Consider the following 25,525-nt stretch of genomic DNA (forward strand, 5'->3'; position numbering starts at 1 on the left):
GAGCTCAACTCCTTCAACTCCCACTGCAGTCAATGCTTGCAAGATCAGATCATATGTAATTAAGCATCTTATGCTATCTGCAAACTGTACCTCAAGTCAAAATTTACTTCTGTTTTCCTAATTTAGCTCCCTAACTTTCCCCTTTTCTCTTTCTCTCTCTCTCACACACAATGTGTGTGTCCCAAATCCCTTTTTTCCTGTCTTTGTTATTACATTGACTTACTCTCGCTATTGGAACTAAACACATATCACACTAGAAAATCCACAAGGGAAAGAGGTAGAGGAGGTAATACAATTAAGTTTTGGCCCTGATCTCAGATATCCATAGCAGCATCTTGTAAAAGTGTCTGTTACATGAACACAGTAGTTAATTTTGCAAGTTACATGGCAATGCATGACCCTTTGTCTCTGCGGCTAAGATCAAATTCTTAGGCAGCAGTAACAACAAAATAATGTAAATCCTTCAGATAGCAATTTCCCTCAGTATAGGAAAGAACACAGCTGCATATCCTGAGTGCAGGGATTGGCCAGAAAGCAAGGCTGAAACAACTGTGATGAACTAAATAATTCCCATGGTCAGCACACTGTAAGAGGCACATGCTCTAAGGCAGGGGTTTTCAACCTTTTTCTTTCTGAGCCCCCCCCCCCCCCCCCCCCCGCAACATGCTGTAAAAACTCCAGGGCCCACCTGTGCCACAACAACTGTTTTGCTGCAAATAAAAGCCAGGGCTGGCGTTAGGGGGTAGCAAGCAGGGCAGTTGCCTGGGGCCCAACACCACAGGGGCCCCTGTGAAGCTAAGTTGCTCAGGCTTCTGCTTCGGCCCCCTGAAACCCACTTGCAGGCCCTGGTTGAGAACCACGGCTCTAAGGAATATGATTTAGAGGGCAGTAGGCCCAGATCCTCAAAGGTATTTAGGCTCTTAACTTCCATCAGATCCCTTAGGCTCCTAAATATCTTTAAGGATCTGGGCCTAGAAGTCAAAGCTTCTTCGTAAGGAATGTTACTATGAAGAAACAACTTTTTGATCCACTCACACTTTGGCTTTTTGGTTGTTTATTAGAAACCAGTATAAAGGAAGCTTAATTAATTCTTTATTTTTAAAGGAAAAACACACTTTAAAATGTTTCAAACAATGAAGCTTTTTTCATACTTCTTGGAAGACTCTTCCACAGACCAACCGATTTCCAAGTCCGGACATTGGTCTGATGTTCAGTCTAAATCTCTCTTATCTTCAGTTCATTACACCTGCAGCACCCTGAACAATCCGTGTCCTTCATTGGTATTTACACCTGTCAAATGCTATGGTCACCATGCAGAGGTGAATATAAGCTCCCAGTTCAATGAGCAATGGGGCACCAACCACCTGCAGCAGCACTTTCCCTCTTGGCACCACAACCCCGATCCCAGCATCGTGCTGAAAGGAGGCCTGGGGAGGAAGGGCTGCAGAGTGAGCCCTCACCGCATTTACCCCACAGTGGCGGCGCCTGTCCTGCTGGGCTGGGCCTGGCGCTCCCCACTCCAGGCATGGGGACTCTGATGGAAGATCGGTTGGGCCAAACCTGAGTGGTGTTGCAACTGCAGGAACCAGGTTGCAATGCCCAGAGCAGGGAGCCAAGCCCAGCCCAACTGGACAAGAGCCACTGCTGCAGGGTTTGCTCTCCAGCATCCCCTTCGGCCCAGGGCCCCCCTCCTCACTGGATTTGGGGCTGTGGTGTACATGGTACCACTGTGGTGATCAGTGCACCCAGAGCTGGGCCCAGACCCATGGGGTGGGAGTCGCCACTGCAGGATTTCTGTGGGCGCCATTGCATGTTAGCATCTTAACAGAGCTAAAGCCGCCTGTTACCATGTCTGTTGACTTCAGATCATTATTTAGCTGAGCTAAACATATCATCTCATCCGTCCACATAATCAAATCTTCCCCCTTGTCTTTTTTGTTACTTTTCTCTAAATTCTCTCCATTTTGTTTCTGACAAGAAGCCCAGATCTGAAATCTGTATTACACATGTAGTCTCAAGAAGAACAGAGGGATTTACCTCTTTGCTGTGTGATGTGATGCCTCTATTTATTAAGTCCAAAATTACACAGCTGTTTGTGCACACTGTGTTGCATTGCTTACTCAGACATTAGGCACTGTTAGGGCTACTTGATCTCTTGGGAGTTGATGCATGAAACTACCCACCAAGGCTCAACTCTCAGTAATTTGCAGTTCAAGGAGACAGTAATGATCTTTAATAACCTGAACAGTCTGGAATCCTATTAGCCGAGGACTGTCCCGCTCTCTCACCTCATCACCTTGGTCACTCTTGCAAATAGCCCTACAGTAGAAGTCTCCAGGAATAGCAGCAGTTTTTTCACTACTTTGGAATTCACTCCCTTTAATGGGCTAACAAAATGAGAAGTGAAACTTAAGGCATAGCATAGGAATAATTTTTCTTTTGACTTTTTTTTTTTTTTTAATTTTAAACAGGAAAAAAAGGCAAAGCCCATTACATTTGATGGTGGCAAATTTATAACACCGGGAGTTACTTTCAAGGGAGAACTCCAAATTTAAACTCAGCGGGTTACTTGTCCAAATCAAGTTCCTAAAACACACAGGTGATACTTGTAACAGTGGGTGGTAGGGCCAAGGGAGAGCGGCGCTTAGACCCCCCAGTGACCCATGGAGAACACAGGTAGCTAAGGCATCAGCTGTGGCAGAGGATACGTAGTTATAGCTCCTCTGCCTCCAGCATGGGCCTCAGCCCCACTCTAGGGCTAGCTGCATTCTCCAGGCTCAGCCCATCTCCTGCCCATCTAAACCTGGCCCTCTGGACTAGGCAGCTGCTGCCCGGCTGAGAGGCTGCGCTCCTCTAGCAGCCTGCCTCGGCCAGGTCCTAGCATCTTGCTACCCTCCCATCAGTGACTTCTGCGCATGCGCGTCCTTCTTCTCGCTGCACCAGGCGCATGCGCACTGCCAGCTGGGTGGCGGGAACCCAGGCGCGCTTTTCCAACGCTTGTTCTCTTTAAAAACAACCCCACCCTCAAAAAAAAAACAACCACGCATGCGCACCCTGCATCTCCTCCGGGTCGCCCGTCCGGCTTGCGGCGCATGCGCGCTACCGCGCTGTCTGGCGTGGTGCACGGTGGGAAGGAGGCGGCTCTGTCCCGGCGGAGGGTGGCGGTGAATCCTCCCGGCCGCTCACAGCAGTGTAGAGCCGCTTCCCCCCCCCGCCCGGAGGGAGCGCGGATTTAAAGGGGCAGAGACCCCGGCACGGGGACCATGCCGAACTTCTGCGCGGCTCCCAACTGCACCCGCAAGAGCACCCAGTCCGACCTGGCCTTCTTCCGCTTCCCGCGGGACCCGGTCAGGTGAGAGCCACGGGCACCCCGCTCCGGCCCGGCGGGAGCAGACCCCGGGAGCGCCCGGCCTGAGCGGCCTCCCTCCCGCTCTGGGGCCGCTCCTCACCTGGGGCCGGGCCGGGCCTCCCCGCCAGGGGCTGAGTGGGGCGGGCCGGGCTGGCGCCTTCCCCGCCCGCAGAGGCGACCCGCTCGCCTGAGGACTCAGGCGGCCTCGCGCGCTGCTCCCGCGGGGCGGGGCTCCCGGCCACCCTCGGCCGGCCTGTGGCTGGGGGCGGCCGGGCGGCTGCGCAGACACGGCCCAGGGCCGTGGGGGCGGGGCGGGGCGGGGCGGGGGGAGAGCGCGGGTCGGCAAGAGCCTGGCTGGGGGGTGGAGGGGGGGGCAGTGCCAGGGATCTGGGAGGGGGCAGGAGAGTGAGACAGGAGGGGGAAGGCGACAGTCATGAGCTCCCAGGTGAAAGAGGTAGACACCGGCTCATTGGTGAAACCCAGATACAGGCTCCACAAAAAGCATTTAACTCCCTAGTAGTGTATGTTGGTACCAGTGAGCTGTGCACGGCAAAGGCCGATGTTCATTTTCTCTAGTCTAACAAGTAATGCTGGCCAATATTTTCACGGATTTGGGTTGTCTCTCTTCTTGGTTGTTTGCTTGGGCCTTATTTTCAGAGGAGTTGCAACTCTAGATGATTTCAGTGGGAATGATGGATGCTCAGCCCTTCTGAAAATCGGTCCCAGACTGTCCCAAGCTGAGCACTTCATAACTCAAGTACTTGATGGCAATGGCTGCTTTTGAAAATGTGGTTGTAAGACCTGGTCCCCACTAACCCCCCACTTCGGACTAAGGTACACAAATTCAGCTACGTTAATAACGTAGCTGAATTCGAAGTACCTTAGTCCGAACTTACCGCAGGTCCAGACGCGGCAGGGAGGCTGCCCCGTCGATGCCGCGTACTCCTCTCGCCGAGCTGGAGTACCGGCGTCAACGGCGAGCACTTCCGGGATCGATCCCAGAACATCGATTGCCTGCCGCCGGACCCTCCGGTAAGTGTAGACGTGCCCTAAGAGAGGTTGTCAAACTTGCCCAGTTGAATATGATGCCATCTACTTAAACTAGGGTGATCAAAGTGCGTTCCACTCGCTGTATACAGTCTGCAGAATTCTGTAATGCAATCTGTGGCAAATCTACCCTTTACTATACTGGAAGAGTTGGCTCCTTGAATCAACAGTCCTCTGCCTACTGAGGGCGCACCATCTCTACAGTCTGCCTCTTGAATCAAGATGGAATAGTGCTTCCTGAGACCCATCATCTCTGTGGACTACACTTTCCTACAAAATTACGAAGTTGGCTGCAATTTCTGCAAAATGGAAGAGATTTGGTGCTGTCTGTTGAGTTGCAGTGTTAATTTGCCAGGAGCCATTGTTGCAAGGTCTGGATGATGACAGGTTGAAAAAGCACATGTGCAATACAGATAGATAGATAGATATGTATCTTCCCCAAATTCACTAAATCATACACATTTTTTGACTGCTGGCTATTGAGTGGCAGTTTGATATAGATACTCTCTGTGTTGGCAGTATAGGCGTTTTTGAAAAACATACAGTTTACCGTAGATAGTATGCCTGTTAGAAAGTAGTATATATTAATGTGTTTGAATATATTTCAAATTAACAACACTATCCTTTGCAAAAACAACAAGGAGTCCTTGTGGGACCTAAGAGATTAACAAATTTATTTGGGCATAATCTTTCGTGGGCTAGAACCCACTTCATCAGATGCATGGAGTGGAAAAGGCAGTAGCAGGTGTGTATATATACATAGTACAAGAAAAATTACCATGTATATATACCTGTTACTGCATTTTCCACTCCATGCATCTGATGAAGTGGATTCTAGTCCATGAAAGCTTATGCCCAAATAAATTTGTTAGTCTCTAAGGTGCCACAAGGACTCCTCATTGTTTTTGCTGATACAGACCAACATGGCTACCACTCTGAAACTACCCTTTGCAGTTTTTCATTCCACGTGAAAGTTATCAGTTGTTTGAAGACCCTTAGAAACATACAGGTCTGTTGCATCTTACGCACATTTAACATGCGCGATTTCAGCTTCACACGGTCGGCAAAAACAAAAAAAAGAGAAAAATAACAATTTTAATACTGTACCTGTAGGGAGGGCAATTCCGCCCGCCATTACACTCAATGTAACTTTGACTATACGCGATTTTCGCTTTACGCGCTGACTGCGGAACGTAACCCCAGCGTAAGATGCGACAGACCTGTAAACAATATTGTATCTCAACTGTAATGTATCCCAATATCTGCTCCTGAAAGCAGACACTTGTATAAACATTAAATGCATTAGTTTGCTTTTAAGTTGAATGCGTTGTTATGTATATCTTGGTTGCTGCACTTACAGCCTTTTTGTACTCAGGTGTAGTGTAATCGTTATACATATGAACGTAACTGCATGTATTTTTGCACATTCTGTCTTTAGTGCCATAAACTCACTACTAACTACATTTTATTGCAAATCTGTTTATTCTAAAATAGCTGATCTTCATGATTTATGCCTGTTCATCTTGGGTTGTTGTACTGTGCCTAGCCTAGCCTGGGCATGAACAGTTTTTGGTAAATTTTCCATGTCTTCAGTCTCTTAATCTTTATTAGCATAAATATTTAATATACCCGAAGAAAGAAGAATGAGGACAGCTGTCCTCCCATTGTGCACAATTATAAGAAAAGGGGCTAAATATTATAGTGATGGGGGGTGAGGCAGGGCAGGAAAGCATTTCCTTAGAGAACTGTGATCTTTGGAAACAAATGTAGTAATATAGGCCCCAAATCTGCAAAAACTCAGGCATGTGCTTAACTTGACACACTGTATAATCCCACTGAGGTCAAGAAGACTACTTGCTTTGTGTAAAATTAAGCAAATATATACGTTTTTTGCATCATCAGGATTATAATTATTTGCACTGAATCTTGATAGTTTTACTGAAAATTGGTACGAAGAGGCTGGAAAAGAATTTTAATCTAATACATTAAAATGACATGGAGTTACTTTACCATATTTTTAATGGAGTGTCTATAATTATCCCCTTCATAAGAATATTTGTTTTGTGCTTAAAATTTTCCTCTTATCTTCCACTCAATACTTTAGCACTTATGAAAAGCGTACAACAATTATGTGACCCACTCAGAAAACTGGGAGGTAGATAGCATGTCATGCAAGTATTACACAGAGGAAGCTCTCAACAGTTTTTATTTTTTCTGAAACCTATATAGTTCTGCTTTGGTCACATTTTTCATTTTAATTATATTTAACATTTATATAGTGCTTCCAAGTCATGAAATCCTAGAAATGTAGGGATGGAAGGGACCTAGAGAGGTCATCTATAGCCCTTTCCTGAGGAAGGACCAAGTATACCCAGACCGTTCCTCCCTTGGAAGTCCTTTTATAATTATCAAGTAATTAGAATAAATTCATTTTGTTTTATCACTCTCTCTTTTATTGCTAAAGCAACTTTGTTCAGAGGTTCCCAGATTGAAAACCACTGCTCTAAAGACCAAACTTTTTGGGGGGAGACCCAGTTGAAGAAAATTGTTGATGTTTGCGACCCAACGGAGCTGAGGCAGAGGGTTGGAATGTGGGGGTGAGGGCTGTGGGGTGGGGCTGGGAATGAGGGGTTCAGGATGTGGGAGGGAGCTCTGGGTTGGGGCAGCCATTTGAGGTGCGGGAGGGAGTCAGGATTCTGGACTGGGAGTACAGGGTCTGGGGTGAGGCTGGGGATGAGGGGTTTGGGGTCAAGGAAAAGGTTCCGGGTTTGGGGGCTCAGCCGGGGATTGGGGCACCTACTTACCTTCAGTGACTCCCAGTCAGTGGCGCAGCTGGGGTGCAGAGGCAGGCTCTGGAAGTGGCCAGCAGCAGGTCCGACTATGAGGCAGAGGCATGTGACTCTTGCCTGCAGGCACCGCCCTGACCAGCTCCCATTGGCCGCTGCTCAGGGTGGGGGCAGTGTACGGTGTCCTGTGGCCCCTCCTGCCTAGGAGCTGGACTTGCTGCTGGCCACTTCCAGGGTGCAGCACGGTGTCGGAACAGGTAGGCACTAGCCTGCCTTAGCTTTTAACGTCCCGGTTGGCAATGCTGACCAGAGCCGCTAGGGTCCCTGGGTGCTGAGGAAGGCAACCCAGTGTCTTACATGCTGTGACCCAGTACTGGGTCGCAACCCAACCTTTGAAAAACACTGCTTTAGAGCACTTATTGGCCTCTGGCGGGGTGGTTAAAAATCAATGATTTTTTTTTTTTTTTTAAAGAAAAAGGTTTTTTGATTATTTAAATTTATAATTTATTCCTTTAAACCTGTTCAAAATGAAATTTGAATTTAATACAAAATATGTTAAGGCCTAGACTTGTATTCTCTCAAAACATTTAAATAAAAAATAAATCAGTTGAATCCATGAACCTCTATCCAAAACCTTTGAGTTAACAGGTGCTTTTCTATATAAAGAAAGAACGGGGAAAAACATTTAACTTTTGAGGTTGAGCTTTATAAATGCATTCTATTAAGGGCTTGTTTTGTTTTAATAAAAATCTGATATGCTATTTTGTGTTTATTTAAATTTCAGTTACCATCCTAATGCAGCTTGACACAAATTATGAGTCATGCTACGAGTTTGTCATGGATTTCGTGCCCTCTGTGACTTCTGCAGCGGCCAGTGCGATTGGTTTCAGGGCTGCCCAAGCAGCTCAGGCAGCCGCATGGTCAGTCGCACTGGCCGCTGCTGGGGCAGTCTCAGACCACTGCCTCCCCTCCTCCCCCCTTCCTCTCCCCCACCCCCAACAGCAGTGGGAGGAGTCTGGTACCAGGTGCTTTAAGCAAATATGTATAACTTAAACCATATCCATTAAATAAAAATGGCGTTTAATAGATTATGGTAAATTAAGTCATGAGCAGGTTGTTACAATTTTAAATTTAAATCAGTTTTAAAAGAAAATTGTTTTAAATCTGATTTTTTTATCATTGATTTTTATCCACCCTGTAGAGAAGTAATTTATACTTCAGCCGTCAATAGAATGTTTCCTAAATAAAGTGGTCTTTCACCCTTTTATGAGATGTCATCAGATGTTTAAAAAGAATCCTTTTAAACATCCATGATTGAAGAAGAGGCTTTCAAATCCTAGAGCTAAAAAGAGTGGTAATCAAAACAGCAGTGTAAACTCTTGTGGTAAGACTGGTCTTGTTCTGTGCCAATGAAGCACTTACAAAACAAATGCTGCATGATTACAGATGTACCAGTGACCATCTGTATTTATTTGCTGCATGAACTGTCTGGTACCACTTGGTTTAACAGATTTCTGTACTAAGGCCTGGTTTACACTACGGGGTTAGGTCAAATTTAGCCGCGTTAGGTTGATTTAAAAATGACTGCGTCCACACAACAAACCCTGTTCCGTCGACCTAAAGGGCTCTTAAAATCGACTTCTGTACTCCTAGTAGTGCTAAAATTGACCGTGCTGGGTCGAATTTGGGGTAGTGTGGACGCAAATCAACAGTATTGGCCTCCGGGAGCTATCCCAGAGTGCTCCATTGTGACCGCTCTGGACAGCACTTTGAACTCCGATGCACTAGCCAGGTACACAGGAAAAGCCCCGGGAACTTTTGAATTTCATTTCCTGTTTGGTCAGCGTGGTGAGCTCAGCAGCGCTCAGCAGCACAGGTGATCGCATATGCAGTTCCCCCACAATCGCAAACGAGCTCCAGCATGGACCGAAAGGGAGACACTGGATCTGATTGCTGTATGGGGAGAAGCATCTGTGCAGGCCAAACTCCGATCAAAAAGAAGAAATGCAAATATATTTGCCAAAATCTCACAGGGCATGTTGGACAGAGGACACACAGCAGTGCCGCATGAAAGTTAAGGAGCTCAGGCAAGCCTACCAAAAGACAAAGGAGGCAAACGGTCGCTCCGGGTCAGAGCCCCATACATGCCGCTTCTATGGTCAGCTGCATGGCATTCTAGGGGGGGACCCTACCACTCTCCCACCACTGTCCGTGGACACCTGCAAGGGGGGAGTCACACAACAAGGAGGAAGATTTTGTGGAGGAGGAGAATGCGCAGCAGGCAAGTGGAGAATCCGTTCTCCCCGGCAGCCAGGACCTTTTCATCACCCTGGAACCAATACCCTCCCAAGGCGGGATCCCCGACCCTGAAGCCAGAGAAAGCAGCTCTGGTGAGTGCACATTTGTAACTACACTACAGGGGTTAAAAGCAGTAGTGTTTAATGTTTGATTTGCCCTGAAGAATTGGGATGCATTCACAGCTAGTACAGCTACAGGAAAAGTCTGTTAATGTGTCTGGGGATGGAGCGGGAATCCTCCGGGGACATGTCCATGAAGCTCTCCTGGAGGTACTCTGAAAGCCTTTGCAGAAGGTTTCTGGGGAGGGCTGCCTTATTTCGTCCCCCACGGTAGGACACTTTACCACGCCAAGCCAGTAGCAACTAGTCTGGAATCATTGCAGCACAAAGCATGGCAGCGAATGGTCCTGGGTTTTGGTCGCATTCAAGCAACATTCAATCTATATCTTTCTGTGTTAGCCTTAGTAGAGTGATATCATTCATGGTCACCTGGTTGAAATAGGGGAATTTTTGTAAGAGAATAGTAAAAGGATTCCGTTCATGTTGGGCTGTTTGCACTTGGCTAAAAGGGATCATCCCAGAGAATTGCCACGCAGTAGGGTGGGGGTAGGTGTGTGCCGCACATCTACCCAAAAACCGCAGCCCCTCCTTTTAAATGTGAAACCCAACTCATTGCTTGCTCTGGGAAAGGAGGGCGCTGCAGTTTGAAAACATTCCCACATGTTATGAAGGCGTAAGAAGCCAACCCTGCGTACCAAAAGGCTTACCATGGCTGCCTGGAAACCGAATTCTGTTGCCTAGCCGTGTGTGATGTGTCACCATACTGGCAGGCGCTCAATATAAAAGGCGAAATACGACCTTCTACCTAAAGCACATGTGCTGTCTGCTGTGAATTGCTTGATTCACTGTGAAAGAGTCTCCCTTTTGTTCTCAGAAATGTCATCTTAAATTTTACTCTCCCTTTTTATCTCCCCCCAGGTGCAAATGTTTCTATGCTCCCCCTATCATCTCCGTCCCTGAGGTTATCGCAGATTAGAAAGTGAAAAAAACGCACTTGCGATGATATGTTTTCCGAGCTCATGCAGTCCTCCCGCACTGATAGGGCACAGCTTAATGCATGGAGGCATTCAGTGGCAGAGGCCAGGAAAGAATTAAGTGAACGCGAAGAGCGGAGGCAGGACACGATGCTGAGGCTAATGGGGGAGCAAACGGATGTGATGAAGCGTCTGTTGGGGGAGCAAACGGACATGATGAAGCATCTGTTGGAGTTGCAGGAAAGCCAACAAGAGCACAGACCCCCGCTGCATCCATTGTATAACCGCATGCCCTCCTCCCCAAGTTCCATATCCACCTCACCCCGATGCCCAAGAACATACGGGGGGAGGGCTCCAGGCACCCAGCCACTCCACTTAGGAGGATGGCCCAAGCAGCAGAAGACTGTCATTCAAACAGTTTGATTTTTAGTGTGGCTACAGTAAACAATGTGGCCTTGTCCTTCCCTTCTCACCCACCCCACCCTGGCTACCTTGTCCATTATCTCTTTTTTTTTTTTTTTTTTTTTCTTTAATTAATAAAGAAAGGATGCATGGTTTCAAAACGATAGTTACTTTATTTCGAAGGGGGGAGGGTGGTTGGCTTACAGGGAATTAAAATCAACAAATGGGTTGGGTTTGCATCAAGGAGAAACACACACAACTGTCGCACCGAAGCCTGGCCAGTCATGAAACTGGTTTTCAAAGTTTCTCTGATGCGCAGCGCGCCTTGCTGTGCTCTTCTAATCGCTCTGGTGTCTGGGTGCTCAAAATCAGACGCTAGGCGATTTGCCTCAACCTCCCACCCTGCCATAAATGTCTCCCCCTTACTCTCACAGATATTATGGAGCACACAGCAAGCAGCAATAACAATGGGAAAGTTGGTTGCGCTGAGCTCTGACCTAGTCAGCAAACCACACCAACGAGCTTTTAAACGTCCAAAGGCACATTCTACCACCGTTCTGCACTTGCGCAGCCTATAGTTGAACTGCTCCTTACTACTGTCCAGGCTGCCTGTGTAAGGCTTCATGAGCCATGGGAGCAAGGGATAGGCTGGATCCCCAAGGATAACTATTGGCATTTCAACATCCCCAACAGTAAATTTCTGGTCTGGAAAGTAAGTCCCTGCTTGCAGCTGCTCGAACTGCCTGGAGTTCCTAAAGATGTGAGCGTCATGCACCTTTCCCGGCCATCCTATGTTGATGTCGGTGAAACGTCCCTTGTGATCCACCAGTGCTTGCAACACCATTGAGAAGTATCCCTTGTGGCTCACGTACTGGTTGGCAAGGTGGTCCAGTGCCAAGATGGGGATATGCGTTCCGTCTATCGCCCCACCACTGTTAGGGAACCCCATTGCAGCAAAGCCATACAATATGACCTGAACGTTTCCCAGAGTCACTACCCTTGATAACAGAACATCAGTGATTGCATTGGTTACTTGGATCACAGCAGCCCCCACAGTAGACTTGCCCACTCCAAATTGATTCCCGAGTGACCAGTAGCAGTCAGGCTTTGCAAGCTTCCCTAAGGCTATCGCCACTCGCTTCTCAACTGTCAGGGCAGCTCTCATATTGGTAGTCCTGTGCTTCAGGGTGGAGGAAAGCAACTCACAGAGTTCAAGAAAAGTGGCCTTACGCATGCGAAAGTTTTGCAGCCACTGTGAATCATCCCATAGCTGCAACACTATGCGGTCCCACCAGTCTGTACTTGTTTGCCGGGCCCAGAATCAGCGTTCCACTGTATCAACCAGCCCCACTGCCACTATCATGTCCCAGTTGCCACAGCCCGTGCTTTCAGGAACGTCGGTGTCCATGTCCTCATCAAAATCCTCCTCGTGCTGGCGTCTCTTAGCCCGATTCTGCATATAGTCCAGGATAATGCGCGAGGTGTTTACAGTGCTCACAACAGCAGCGGTGACGGTGAGCTGAGCGGGCTCCATGCTTGCCGTGTTATGGCATCTGCATGGGTAACCCAGGAAAAAAGGCGCAGAACGATTGTCTGCCGTTGCTTTCACGGAGGGAGAGGCGACTGACGACGTACCCCAAACCACCCGTGACAATGTTTTTCCCCATCATGCATTGGGGGCTTAACCCAGAATTCCAATGGGCAACGGAGACTGCGGGAACTGTGGGATAGCTACCCACAGTGCACCGCTTTGTAAGTCGATGCTAGTCGCGGTAGTGAGGATGCACTCCACCGACTTAATATGCTTAGTTGGGACATACGCAATCGACTGTATAAAATCGATTTCTAAAAATCGACTTCTATAAAATCGACCTAATTTCATAGTGTAGACATCCCCTTAGTTACTGATTGCTTTCTTTTGAACTTGAAAGAAGGTTTTGCATTTTCTGGCATTACCAAAAATGTTTGGTTTTGCCATGTTTCCACTGTGGTATATAAATGAGCTACTTACTGAAAGTATCAGTATAAAATGTCTCCATTCTTCTAAAATAAGCATATTTTTTTAATTAATTGGTGTTTGGAAGATACACTGTCACAGGTCTGTTGTGTAGTTACTGGGTGTTTGAGTTCTAGGCTCCTGCTGCTGTATTTTTCCTGCTTTGGTCCCTCAGAGTTAGCCTATATCATTCTTCTGACTGAATACAGGACTGGAACAGGATACATTATTGCTGAAGTGAAAGTAGGCAGTGACTGCAGGATCTGCCAATCTGCCAATTCTGCTTCTCTTCGCCCCTATACCTCCTGCAAGTCAGTTTATTAAAAGTAGTGTATAACCCCATAGATTGCACATAACATTCCTTTCACATTCTTTACACCTTCCACTGGTATGTCACCAGTCTATTGCACCTACAGCATGTATGAATCTTGAAACTGCTACAGACGTTGTGGTCCAAAAAGAGTGCAAGCCTAGTTGTCTTTCTCATTCAGCCTAATACACCTAAGTCTTTTGGGCTCAGTGACTGAAACTTCACATTTCACTTGCACCAAACAGCCAAACTTTTGGGACTCTCATTCTGTAGTTTATAAAGTAGAGTGAGGGTGGAAGGATGAATTGATTGAATCTGGGAGGGTCCTGAGGATAAGAGAAGTCAGCAGAGTTAAGGATATTTTTCATTGCACTTTGAACTAGCGATCCTTAGCTTGTGCGGTATGCCATTTTTTTTATTAGTTATCTTCATTTATTTGCAACATGTTTGTTAATATTTTCCCCTCCTTTCCCCCAATTTTGCAAAAATTACACTTTTCTTAACAAGGACTCTGTATTTACTTTTTGAAATTGTCAATTGTAAGTGCAAAACAAGGATCTGAGGGGATTTTGTTTTGTCTTTAAAATGGACTGAAGATTTTTTTTTTTATTTTTTTTTTTTAATAGCTGAATGGATTTCAATAGTGAATAGACTGAGGTAGGATGTAATGAATTTTAGTAAAATGGTACACCTCTACCTCGATATAACGCTGTCCTTGGGAGCCAAAAAATCTTACCACGTTATAGGTGAAACCGCATTACATTGAACTTGCTTTGATCCACCGGAGTGCGCAGCCCCGGCCCCCCGGAGCACTGCTTTGACGCATTATATTCGAATTCGTTCTATATCGGGTCGCGTTATATCGAAGTAGAGGTGTATATATTTTGTTTGTAAATCTCTCCATACCTTTCCTATAACTTTTTGGAGAAGGGAATGTGTCTTCTATGTTTGTAGGAGGGGCAGTCCCATGACCACTGGGAGCCCTACCAGAATACAAACAATAACTTTTAAAAAAAGTGAAAAATTTGAGCTCCGCTTAGAACTTTTGGGGAGTGGCTAGAAGTTGGATCAGTTGAAGTAAAATTGTCACTGAAAATGGGAGTTATAATGAGAGTTCCTTCTGAGTTACTGCTATAGTGTCCATCATAATGCTGTAATTCTATATAGTCATCTGTGGTCCTCTTTGACTTTGTTTAGGTTGGGGCATATGTCAAGGAGGAGCTGGTGGATATAGAACAGCTAATTATATGATTATGATAGTGACCGAGTCATTACTCTTGTATGGGAGTTGTGTAGGTTTTCAGGCATCATATTGTATCTTAAAGACTGAAGATAAGAATGGCCATACTGGGTCAGACGAGTGGTCCATTTAGCCCAGTATCCTGTCTTCCGATAGTGGCCAATGCCAGGTGCTTCAGAGGGAATGAACAGGTAATCATCAAGTGATCCATTCCCAGCTTCTGGCAAACAGAGGCCAGGTAACTTCAGAGCAGGGGTGGCTAACCTGAGCCTGAGAAGGAGCTAGAATTTACCAGTGTACATTGCCAAAGAGCCACAGTAATACATTAGCAGCCTGCCATCACCACCCCTTCCTGCCCCCAGCACCTCCCACCCGCCAGCAGCCCCGCCGATCAGCACCTCGCCTCCCTCCCCGCGCCTCCTACCCACTATAATCAGCTGTTTCATGGCATGCAGGAGGCTGTGGGGGGGGAAAGGGGGAAGAACTGGGACCTGACAGACTCGGGGAAGGGGCAGGGGCCTTGGGGAAGGGGTGGAATGGGGATAGGGCCTGGGGCAGAGCCAGGGGTTGAGCAGTGAGCACCCTCCGGCACATTGGAAAGTTGGCACCTATAGCCCAGCCCCAGAGTTGGCGCCTATACAAGGAGCCACATATTAACTTCCTAAGAGCCACAGGTTGGCCACCCCTGCTTCAGGTATGTTTTGCATGCCTGACTAAACTGGCTAATAGCCACTGATGGACCTATCCTCCAGGAACTTACTTAGTTCTTTTTTGAACCCTGTTATAGTCTTAACTTATATAGCATACTCTGGCAAAGAGTTCCACAGGTTGGCTGTGCGTTGTGTGAAATAATACTTCCTTTTGTTCGTTTTAAATATGGTGCCTATTAATTTCATTTGGTGACCCCTAGTTCTTGTGTTATGAGAAGGAGTAAATAACACTTACTTTCTTCCCACCAGTCATGATTTTATAGACCTCTATCATCTCCACCCTTAGTCGTCTCTTTTCCAAGCTGAAAAGTCCGAGTCTTCTTAATCTCTCCTGATATGAAAGCTGTTCCATACCCCTAATAATGTTTGTTGCCCTTCTCTGTACTTTTTCCAGTACATCTTTTTTGAGATGGGGTGACCAAATCTGCACTCAGTATTCAAGATGTGGGCGTACCATGGATTTATATAGAGCAGTAGTTCTCAACTACTAGGTCTGGTGCCCCCTAGGGGGCCTCCAAGCAGGGCCCGCATTAGACTTGCTGGGGCCCAGGGCAGAAAGCTGAAGTCCCTTTGCATGGGGCTGAAGCTCAGGTCCCTGAGTCCCCCACCTCTTCAGGTTGAAGCAGAAGCCTGAGCAGTGTAGCTTCATGGGGGCTACTGTGGTGTGGGGCCCCAGGCAATTGCCCGGCTTGCTACCTCCTAATGCCACCCTGGCTTTTATATGCAGAAAACCAGTTGTTGGGGCACAGGTAGGCCATGGAGTTTTTATGGCATGTTGGGGTAGCCTTAGAAAGCAAAACGTTGAGAACCCCTGATATAGAGGCAATACGATAGTTGCTGTCATCTTATCTGTCCCTTTCCTAATGATTTCCAACATTCTGTTAGATTTTTTGACTGCTGCTGCACATTGAGTGCATGTTTTTAGAGATCTATCCACAATGACTCCAAGATCTCTTTCTTGAGTGGTAACAGCTAATTCAGACACCCATCATTTTATATGTATAGTTGGGATTATTTTTTCCAACAGCTAATTTAGACCCCCATCATTTTATATGTATAGTTGGGATTATTTTTTGTTTAATGCATTCAATGCATTTATTAACATTGAATTTAATTTGCCATTTTGTTGTCCAGTCACCCAGTTTTGTGAGATCCCTTTGTATCTTCGCCATCTGCTTTGGACTTAATTATGTTGAGTAGTTTTGTATCATCTGCAAATTTTGCCACCTCACTGTTTACCCCTTTTTCCATTTCACTTATGAATATGTTGAACAGTACTGATCCCAGTACAGACCCCTGGGGGACACCACTATTTACCTCTCTCCATTCTGAAAACTGACCATTTATTCCTACCCTTTGTTTCCTATATTTTAAGCAGTTACTGATCCATGAGCAGACCTTCCCTCTTATCCCATGACATCTTATTTTGCTGAAGAGCCTTTGGTGAGGGACCTTGTCAACGGCCTTCTGAAAATCTAAGTACACTATATCCACTGGATGACCCGTGTCCCCCTCAAAGAATTCTAGTAGATTGACAAGGCATGATTTCCCTTTACAAAAACCATGTTGACTCTTCCCCAACAAATTATGTTCATCTATGCGCCTGACCATTCTGTTCTTTACTATAGTTTCAACCAATTTGCCTGGTAGTGATAATTGGCTTCTGTGATGTCATGTAGTGAAGACTTCATAATACCAATTATCATATATCTACAGATAATACTCCTTCCAGAGAATTCTATTTGTTGGTAGAGTCAATTTTTTGGAAAATAATAAGGTATTATAATAGCTGCCAGAAACTTACAGATTAATGACATTTTTTCTGAGGGACATGCACAAATGAAATAGCAGATCAGCTTCATTATAGTAATTTTGCATCAGTCTTGTGCATGTGCTGGCTCAAAATGTCCTTGGCAAAGACTTGATTAAATATATCCATTGGATAAATGGAAAGCCAACTAATAAGTTTATATCATTTGCTCTTTAACATGTCTTATGCACAAGAGAAAATACTTCCAGATTTAAAAGGGGTCTTATTAAGAGCAAGACTTCTTTCAAGCCCTATGGTATCTGACACAAAAGTAAGCAAGGTTCTTGAGATGGCACAAAACCAAACGTTTTATAATATATATAGTGTATGTCTATTGAAGATTTATTTCAAACTGAGATGATTTCTCTGGATTGCCTGTCTTCTACTTGACATTTTTTTACTTTAGTGTTCAAAGATCCATTGTAAATGTATAGCTTTGCCCTTGGAAATCACCAACAAGAAAAATACTCAAAATTGTATTTTGTGTCAAAAAATCTACTCTTTTAAAACTTGTCAGATTTATTAAGGGAGGAGGGAAATGGTTTTTCTTCAGGAATAAAATGTTAGCATGTCTTCACTCACGAACAACTGCACAACAAACCATTGTGCTTCTGAGGTGTAGTTAGAAAAATGTTGCTTAGAGGAAAAGTTTGAAATATTTAAGCATCTGAGGTTGCGTTAAACTGAGTAAAAAGAGAAAAGCAAAAATTTTAAATGGTTCAAACAGGAACATGTTTGGGTGTGTCCCTCCTGCCCCTTTTTCCTTGTAATTTGACTATAAGCTCCCAACCCCCCACCTGAAAATGAATAAAAAGGCTTATTTCAAACATTAATGTAAAAAAATGTTGTTTATGGTGACTGTCTTAGAAATTATAGCGGGCTTTTTTGTTTAAACTTAAACTATTAAAGTAACTAAAGTTTGTGTTTTACATGCAGATGTCAGAGGTGGGTGGAGAACTGTCGAAGGGCAGATTTAGAAGATAAAACTCCAGATCAGCTGAACAAGCACTACAGATTATGTGCCAAACACTTTGAGACCTCTATGATATGTAGAAGCGTAAGTAAAGGCAACTAAACATCTATTTCACATTGTGTAAAATGTACCTAAGTTCATTTTCCTGCTTAAAACATTAACCTTAGGATCAAGAAGTCTTTTTCTACTTTTTTAAAATAGAGATGTCTTATCAAAGATAAATTTTTAAAGTGAAGATAACTGTTTCACTCCTATTTTTATGTAGTATCTTTAGCTAATGGAGTGACATCTTAACTGTTCCCATGACAGTGGGAAATAGGATCGTGGGATTTACAGCAAACTTAAATTTGTGGGCAGAATACTATTTCTTGATTTTAATGTGCATGACTCCTATGTTTTAAATGGTCTTTCAACCACATAATGTTACTTAATATAAAAATATGCAGGGCAGCGTTTTAGCTCTGGGAGTCAGAAAAAAAACTATTTTAGGGACTAATATGTAATCAAAATTGGAATTTCATGAAGTTTAGTTTGGCTTGAGATGATTTTTTTAAGCAATAATACATATTTGAGAATGATCAGCTGAATCCTGTTGCTAGTAGAATATAATCAGCTTTGCTGGCTTATGTTTTCGCTATATAGAAAACAGTACTTAAAGAGCATCTGATGCCTTATGCAAAACTATGAAATATATTCTATATAGGAAATGTGAGCATAAAGTTTTTCTTAGCAGAGACATTTGTATGAAAACACTATGTAGAAGGCTTCTGCTACTGCTTGTTCTGCAATTAAAATCATAATTATCCATCTGATATTTTAAAGTAGTTATGTCACAAGTGGACACTCTGACTTGAGATGCAGGAGTAGATGAACTTTTACATGGAGAGAGAATATTTGTTTAATTGTCCCTAGTGAAAATAAGTAATGAAGAAGGAAACATGATAGAAGCAGAATTTCCTCTTCATAAAATGGTTTCTTAATGATGCATGGTGGGGTCTTTCTTTCAGAATAATTGGTTTTAAATGTGCAATAGTTAAAGTAAAAGCATTGTATTGGGGGAAGATGGTGTGATCTAAAGATAAAAAATAGATTTAAGAGACCTTTATATAATAAGTGGTGATTATGGGTGCCACTTTTTTGTTAAAATATTCCACTACAGCATCAAACAATCAAAGTGAAACTATCTGGAAACAGACCAGCCTAGCTTTAATGCCCATGTAAAGTTCAAAATGACAGACTTCCAAATATAAATGGTAAAATGTAAGCCTAAGCTTTGAAATTGTTATGTTTAATAATTTCTGTACTGAGACACAGAACGTTTTTAAAGGAAATTTCTGATCTAGACATCTTTCTCTTTACAGAGTCCTTACAGAACAGTTTTACGAGATAATGCTGTGCCAACTATATTTGACCTTACAAGTCACTTGAACAATCCACACAGCAGGCACAGAAAGAGAATAAAAGAGTTGGTATGTTTAAATTTAATCTTCCTGTACTAAGGCAGTAAAAGCAAGCAAATAGAATTTGTGTAGAGATGCCCAGATAACCGTAATACCTTGCACTTGTGTATCCTTCTGAGTGTCATTATGAAGAAAATATCATAGTAGGCATTATTGGAAAATTTAAATATTAAAATCTTTATCTAATAGAATTGGGGAATATCTAAGGAAATGAAAATGATAAAGAAGTGTTGCTCAGAGCTGGTTTAGAAGAGACTTGATACAGATTATGGGTGCACTTTATAGATTTTCCACTGAAAATCTTGCTGTATGTGGATTTGCATGATCACCGTTTTACTGTCTAACGTTTTGAACTAGGCAGAATTCCAGAGTTGGTTTGTTTTGTTTTTAGTTCATTGTTGAATGATAGTGACCACCTTTTAAAATGTTTGTAATCAGAAGTAAGCAGCTTCTGCTGAAATAGCAGATTGCCAGTGGCTCCATTGTATGTTTCACAGAGACCCTGCCTGCAGGTTTTGTATGGTCTAAATGTTTATGTATGACGGAAATTAGGGGCTATAACATTTCATAATTATAGTGGCATTTGCAAAACATTACAGATTTCTAAAAACTTCTTTATAGTTTTGATAAGCCTACGTAATGATGATCAAATCCTAACAATTAGAATTGAAAAAATTCTGCTAGTTTACTTAGTACATCTCCCTGCCAGAACAAAATTCTTCCATAAAATTAATTATCTAGTGCTTTCAAAATTAAAACTGTACAATGTTCTTAATGACAGGGCTCCCTCCCACTTACTTTAGGGTACTGTTCCACTATGTGATAGATCAACACATCTTCAGATAGACTTGACATTATTGCTGTACCCTCACTGAGATATATCTGAAAACATTCAGATTCTTCTGAATGCATAGCATCTGTCTAATAAGTATTAGAACTCCAAAAACAGCTTTATTTAGAATTTTAATAGCTAGTCTTGAAGTTCTTCAGCAATTTGAGACCATATGCCAGACAGTATCATAACTTTTTTTTCTTCCCCAAGAGTGAAGATGAAATAAGAACATTGAAGCAGCAAAAGAGTAAGTGGCCAATAAATTTAAGTTTGAGTTTGTAGTTATGAATAGATTTTTAGGTATAGCACTAGTTTAGGCAAATAAGGCAGTATGAAATACTGTATATACTCGATCATAAGCCAGTTTGTTTATAAGCCGACCCCCTTAAGATGGATAAGTAAAAATTGAAAATTTTTATAACCCGTTCATAAGGTGACCCTATAATTCAGGGGTCTGCAAATTTTGGCTCCTGGGCCATCAGGATGAGCCGCTGGTGGTCCGAGATGGTTTGTTTACCTCGAGCGTCTGCAGGCATGGAGGTAAACCTAAGTAAACAAAGTGTCCCGGCACGCCAGCTGCTTACCCTGACGGGCCGGGTCAGCAAGTGGTGGGGAAATTTTTTGGGGGGGAGAAGCTGGGAGTCAGGGGAGTAACCCCTGTGACCAACCCCCACATGACCCCACCCCTAGCCTGGGACCCCCACACTCTCCCCATCCCATCCCTTCCCACCTTATCTGGGGAGGGCCAGGGGAGGATGTCTGTGGCCTGGCTGGAGCTGCTCCGGCAGGCTGGGCAGTGCGGCCGCAGCCTGCTCCAGCGGGCCAGACCGGGCGGCGTGGCCGCAGTATGTTCCAACGGGCTGGGCCGGGCGACACGGCCGCAGCGTGCTCCGGTGGGCTGGGCGGCGAAGCCACAGCCTGCCCCGGAGCTGCAGCTGCTTCGGAGGCTGGGGGGAGAGCTGCGTGGCCAGAAGCGGAGAGACTCTGGCCCCGCCTCTTCCCTTCTGGCTCTGCTGGCTGTGCTGTCTCTCCTTGTTCCTTCTGTTGGGAGGAGGGGCTATGTCCCACCTCTCCCTCTCTATACCTGTTCATAAGCCAACCCCCTTCTCTGGTGCTTCCCTTTTTTACCAAAAAAAATTCGGCTTATGAACGAGTATATGCAGTACATTATTGTTAATTTGTACAGTAAGGTTAGATAGAGCAATGCCCCTCTGCCATGTACATTGGCCAAACCGGACAGTCTCTACGCAAAAGAATGAATGGAGACAGATCTGACATCAGGAGTCATAACATTCAAAAACCAGTGGGAGAACACTTTAATCTGTCTGGTCATTCAATGACAGACCTGCAGGTGGCAATTTTGCAACAAAAAAGCTTCAAAAACAGACTCCAACGAGAAACTGCTGAGCTTGAATTGGTATGCAAATTAGATACAATCAATTTAGGCTTAAATAGAGACTGGGAATGGCTGAGCCATTACAAACATTGAATCTATCTCCCTATGTAAGTACTCTCACACTTCTTATCAAACTGTCTGTACTGGGCTATCTTGATTATCACTTCAAAAGTTTTTTTTCCTCTTACTTAATTGGTCTTTCAGAGTTGGTAAGACAACTCCCACCTTTTCATGCTCTCTGTATGTGTATATATATATATCTCCTCACTATATGTTCCATTCTATGCATCCGAAGAAGTGGGCTGTAACCCACGAAAGCTTATGCTCAAATAAATGTGTTAGTCTCTAAGGTGCCAGAAGTACTCCCGTTCTTTTTGCGGATACAGACTAACACGGCTGCTACTCTGAAACCACTTTAATTCTGTCCAATAATATTACAAATAGTGCCCCACACTGACACTGTTTAATTAAATTGTAAATACTATGTATTTTCCAGTTGGCAATTGTATAAATATAGTTGTAGTGGGGGAAGTAAATGCAGCAAACTTTCTATATGAAGAAGTCTTAGGCTTGTGATGTCTTTTTATTTTGTAGTTGATGAAGCCTTTGAACGGGAACAGGCAAATCAAGAGTTGAATGAGAGCAGTGCTCAGAACACTGTTTCAGAAGAAGGAGGAGAAGAGCAAGAAGAGGAAGTTGTTCCTTTAACGCTGGAAGAGAGGGAAAACAAAGATTACCTTAAATCTTTATTTGAAATTTTGATCCTCATGGGCAAACAAAATATTCCTTTGGACGGCCATAATGCTAATGAACTTCCAGAAGGTATCTTCACCCCAGATAATTTTCAAGCTTTGTTGGAATGCAGAATAAATGCTGGAGATGAGGTTCTGAGAAAACGATTTGAGATGGCTGCAGTAAACCTGGAGTATTGTTCTAAAACGCAACAGAAACAGATGCTTGAGATCTGTGAGAGCTGTGTAAGAGAAGAGACGCTCCGGGAAGTAAGAGACTCCCACTTCTTTTCCATTGTCACTGATGAGGTAGTAGATATAGCAGGTGAGGAGCACTTACCAGTGTTGGTCAGGTTTGTTGATGAGTCCCACAATCTGAGAGAAGAATTTGTAGGGTTTTTGCCTTATGAGGCAGATGCTGAAATTTTAGCTGTTAAGTTCCATACAACTATTATTGAAAAATGGGGTCTAAACATGGAGTACTGTCGAGGTCAAGCCTATATTGTCTCCAGTGGATTTGCTTCAAAAATGAAAATTGTAGCTACAAGACTCTTGGAAAAGTATCCACAAGCTGTGTACACGCTCTGTTCCTCTTGTGCTCTAAATGTATGGTTGGCAAAATCCGTCCCTGTTGTTGGCGTTTCTATCGCTTTAGGGACGATAGAAGAAGTTTGTTCATTTTTTAATCAGTCACCACAGTTGTTAGTAGAACTGGACAACATAATCTCTGTTCTTTTTCAGAACAGTGAGGAAAAGAGTAATGAACTGAAAGAGATTTGCCATTCTCAGTGGACAGGTAGACATGATACTTTTGAGATTTTAGTGGACCTAATGCAAGCACTGGTACTGTGCTTGGATGGTATAAGCAGTGATGTGTCTGTCAGGTGGAGTAACTTCGTTGTTGGACGAGCATTTGTACTTTCAAGTGCATTAACAGATTTTGACTTCATCGTCACTGTTGTAGTTCTGAAAAACGTTCTGTCTTTTACAAGAGCCTTTGGAAAAAATCTCCAAGGCCAAACATCAGATGTGTTCTTTGCAGCCAGCAGCTTAACAGCAGTGTTGCATTCGCTGAATGAAGTGATGGAGAATATTGAAGTTTATCATGAATTTTGGTTTGAAGAAGCAACAAATTTGGCCACAAAGCTAGATGTACAAATTAAACTCCCTGGAAAATTTCGCAGGGCACAGCAAGGTAGTTTGGACTCTGATGTAACATCAGAAAATTACTACAAAGAAGCACTTAGTGTTCCAACTGTAGAGCACATTATTCAGGAATTAAAAGATATATTCTCAGAACAACACCTAAGAGCTCTTAAATGTTTATCTTTAGTGCCCTCAGTCATGGGACAACTAAAATTTAATACGTCTGAGGAACATCATGCTGATATGTACAAAAATGACCTACCTAATCCAGATACACTCTGTGCAGAACTTCATTGTTGGAGAATCAAATGGAAGCATAGAGGAAAAGATATTGAGCTTCCAGCTACCATTTATGAAGCACTTCATTTGCCTGACATAAAGTTTTTCCCTAATGTGTATGCATTGCTTAAAGTTCTGTGCATCCTTCCAGTGATGAAAGTGGAGAATGAGAAATATGAAGTAGGACGAAAGCGCTTGAAGGCGTACCTGAAAAACACCTTGACAGAACAGAGGTCAAGTAACTTAGCTTTGCTTAATATAAACTTTGATATAAAACATGACTTGGATTTAATGGTGGACACCTACATCAAACTCTATCCAGACAAAGTAGAATTTCAAGAAGACTTTCTTCCCTCAAACAATTCAGAAGTAACTGAAGATGCTTAGAAAAAAATCTTTAATCTGTTTGTTGAAACAGTTTTTCTATTCAGACTTTAACATCAAGAGGAAAACTATAAAATGTATGTAATCTACTTAATCATTACAATTGTATTTCCATTTTAGACCTCAGATTGAAGAAGCAGTGGCCAGTAACACAAGTTATGTTCTGTTGATCCACATTAAATTACTATTATGTGAACAAAAACACCTTTGAAAATAAACAAGTGTGCTTCACAAAGACAGTTCTCAAACGCTTCATCTGATTGGCATGACTAGGTGCTCATTTTTGTTGTGTCATTTTGGAAAAGTAATTTATGATCACTGTGGATCCTATGGAGTTGTTTCATACTTATGTATAAAAAAATGCAGGAAAACAAGGTAGAATGAAATCCATTGCTTACCAGTTACTACTAGGATTTGTGGTTTATTTGGAAACTGTTTAAAAAATAAGGAAATGGTATATTTGAATAACTGAGTGGAGAGTGAATTCTTCTATCACAGTCATCACACTGTGGACTGTGTTCTCCACATCAAGTGAATATCAGTGAGTGTGAAGGTACGTTAAGGTTTCAATGGAAGAGCTAGCCTTTCTCAATCACCTGATTGTATTGTTTACATTCCTTTGTGTGAGCCGCACAACTATTTTTTCTTTTTAAGCTTTTAACAGGTATGAATTGAATATTAAATCTAAAATCCTGAAAGATCCTGACTGTAAAATGTATTCCATAAGCATCTAAAATTATTTGGTTTTGTCTTTACTGTTACACAAAAGTGTATCTATTGCCTCCCATCTTTATTTGTAAACATACCCTGGAAAAATTAGAAATAAGTTTGTTGTTTGTCCAGAAGTGACTTGGAAAATATTGCTGTTATTTTTGGCACAAAGTAAACAATTTTGTATAGTTTTATTTCAATCTAAAATAAAATGTGAATTTGCTTTTTTTTTTTTTAGTAGTACTGATATTTATTAGTAAAGCAATGCTTCCTGAGGGGGCAGAGTGTTTTTTATGAAGTGATTTTTGGCTTATATTGTTCATACAGTTCCATCCAGTGGCATTACATTAAAATGTTAGATGGGAGTAAATTTCCATTTCTCGTTAGTTTGGGAATGATACATGTAATATCACCTTTCATGTATATGGTATACTTACATTGTGTAAGAGTTTTTAAAAATTTCTTGTAGCATAGCTTTAAATACAACATTCTTCAAGATAAAAATACTTTATTTGAATGGGACGTAGTCATCTTTAAACATTTATTAAAATGTATCTTTAGTTACTACACCTGAGTTCCCCTGGCCAGTTTTTGTAGGTTTTTTTTACTTATGGTCACACTTAATTTCTTTT

At 43.3% G+C, this 25,525-nt stretch overlaps 1 protein-coding gene across 1 annotated transcript; it reads left to right on the plus strand.

Moving 5' to 3' along the window:
• The first annotated feature begins 1,026 nt into the window (after nt 1-1,026).
• On the plus strand, nt 1,027-25,116 carry THAP12 (THAP domain containing 12). The gene is made up of 5 exons (XM_054015832.1): nt 1,027-3,352; nt 17,918-18,038; nt 19,316-19,423; nt 20,457-20,493; nt 22,237-25,116. Exons 1-5 carry the CDS (start codon nt 3,264-3,266, stop codon nt 24,183-24,185), a joined length of 2,304 nt encoding a protein of 767 aa, XP_053871807.1. The 5' UTR covers nt 1,027-3,263; the 3' UTR covers nt 24,186-25,116.
• Nucleotides 25,117-25,525: the final 409 nt, after the last annotated feature.

This window comes from Malaclemys terrapin, chromosome 1 (assembly GCF_027887155.1).
Source record: "Malaclemys terrapin pileata isolate rMalTer1 chromosome 1, rMalTer1.hap1, whole genome shotgun sequence".
Taxonomy (NCBI): Eukaryota; Metazoa; Chordata; order Testudines; family Emydidae; genus Malaclemys; species Malaclemys terrapin.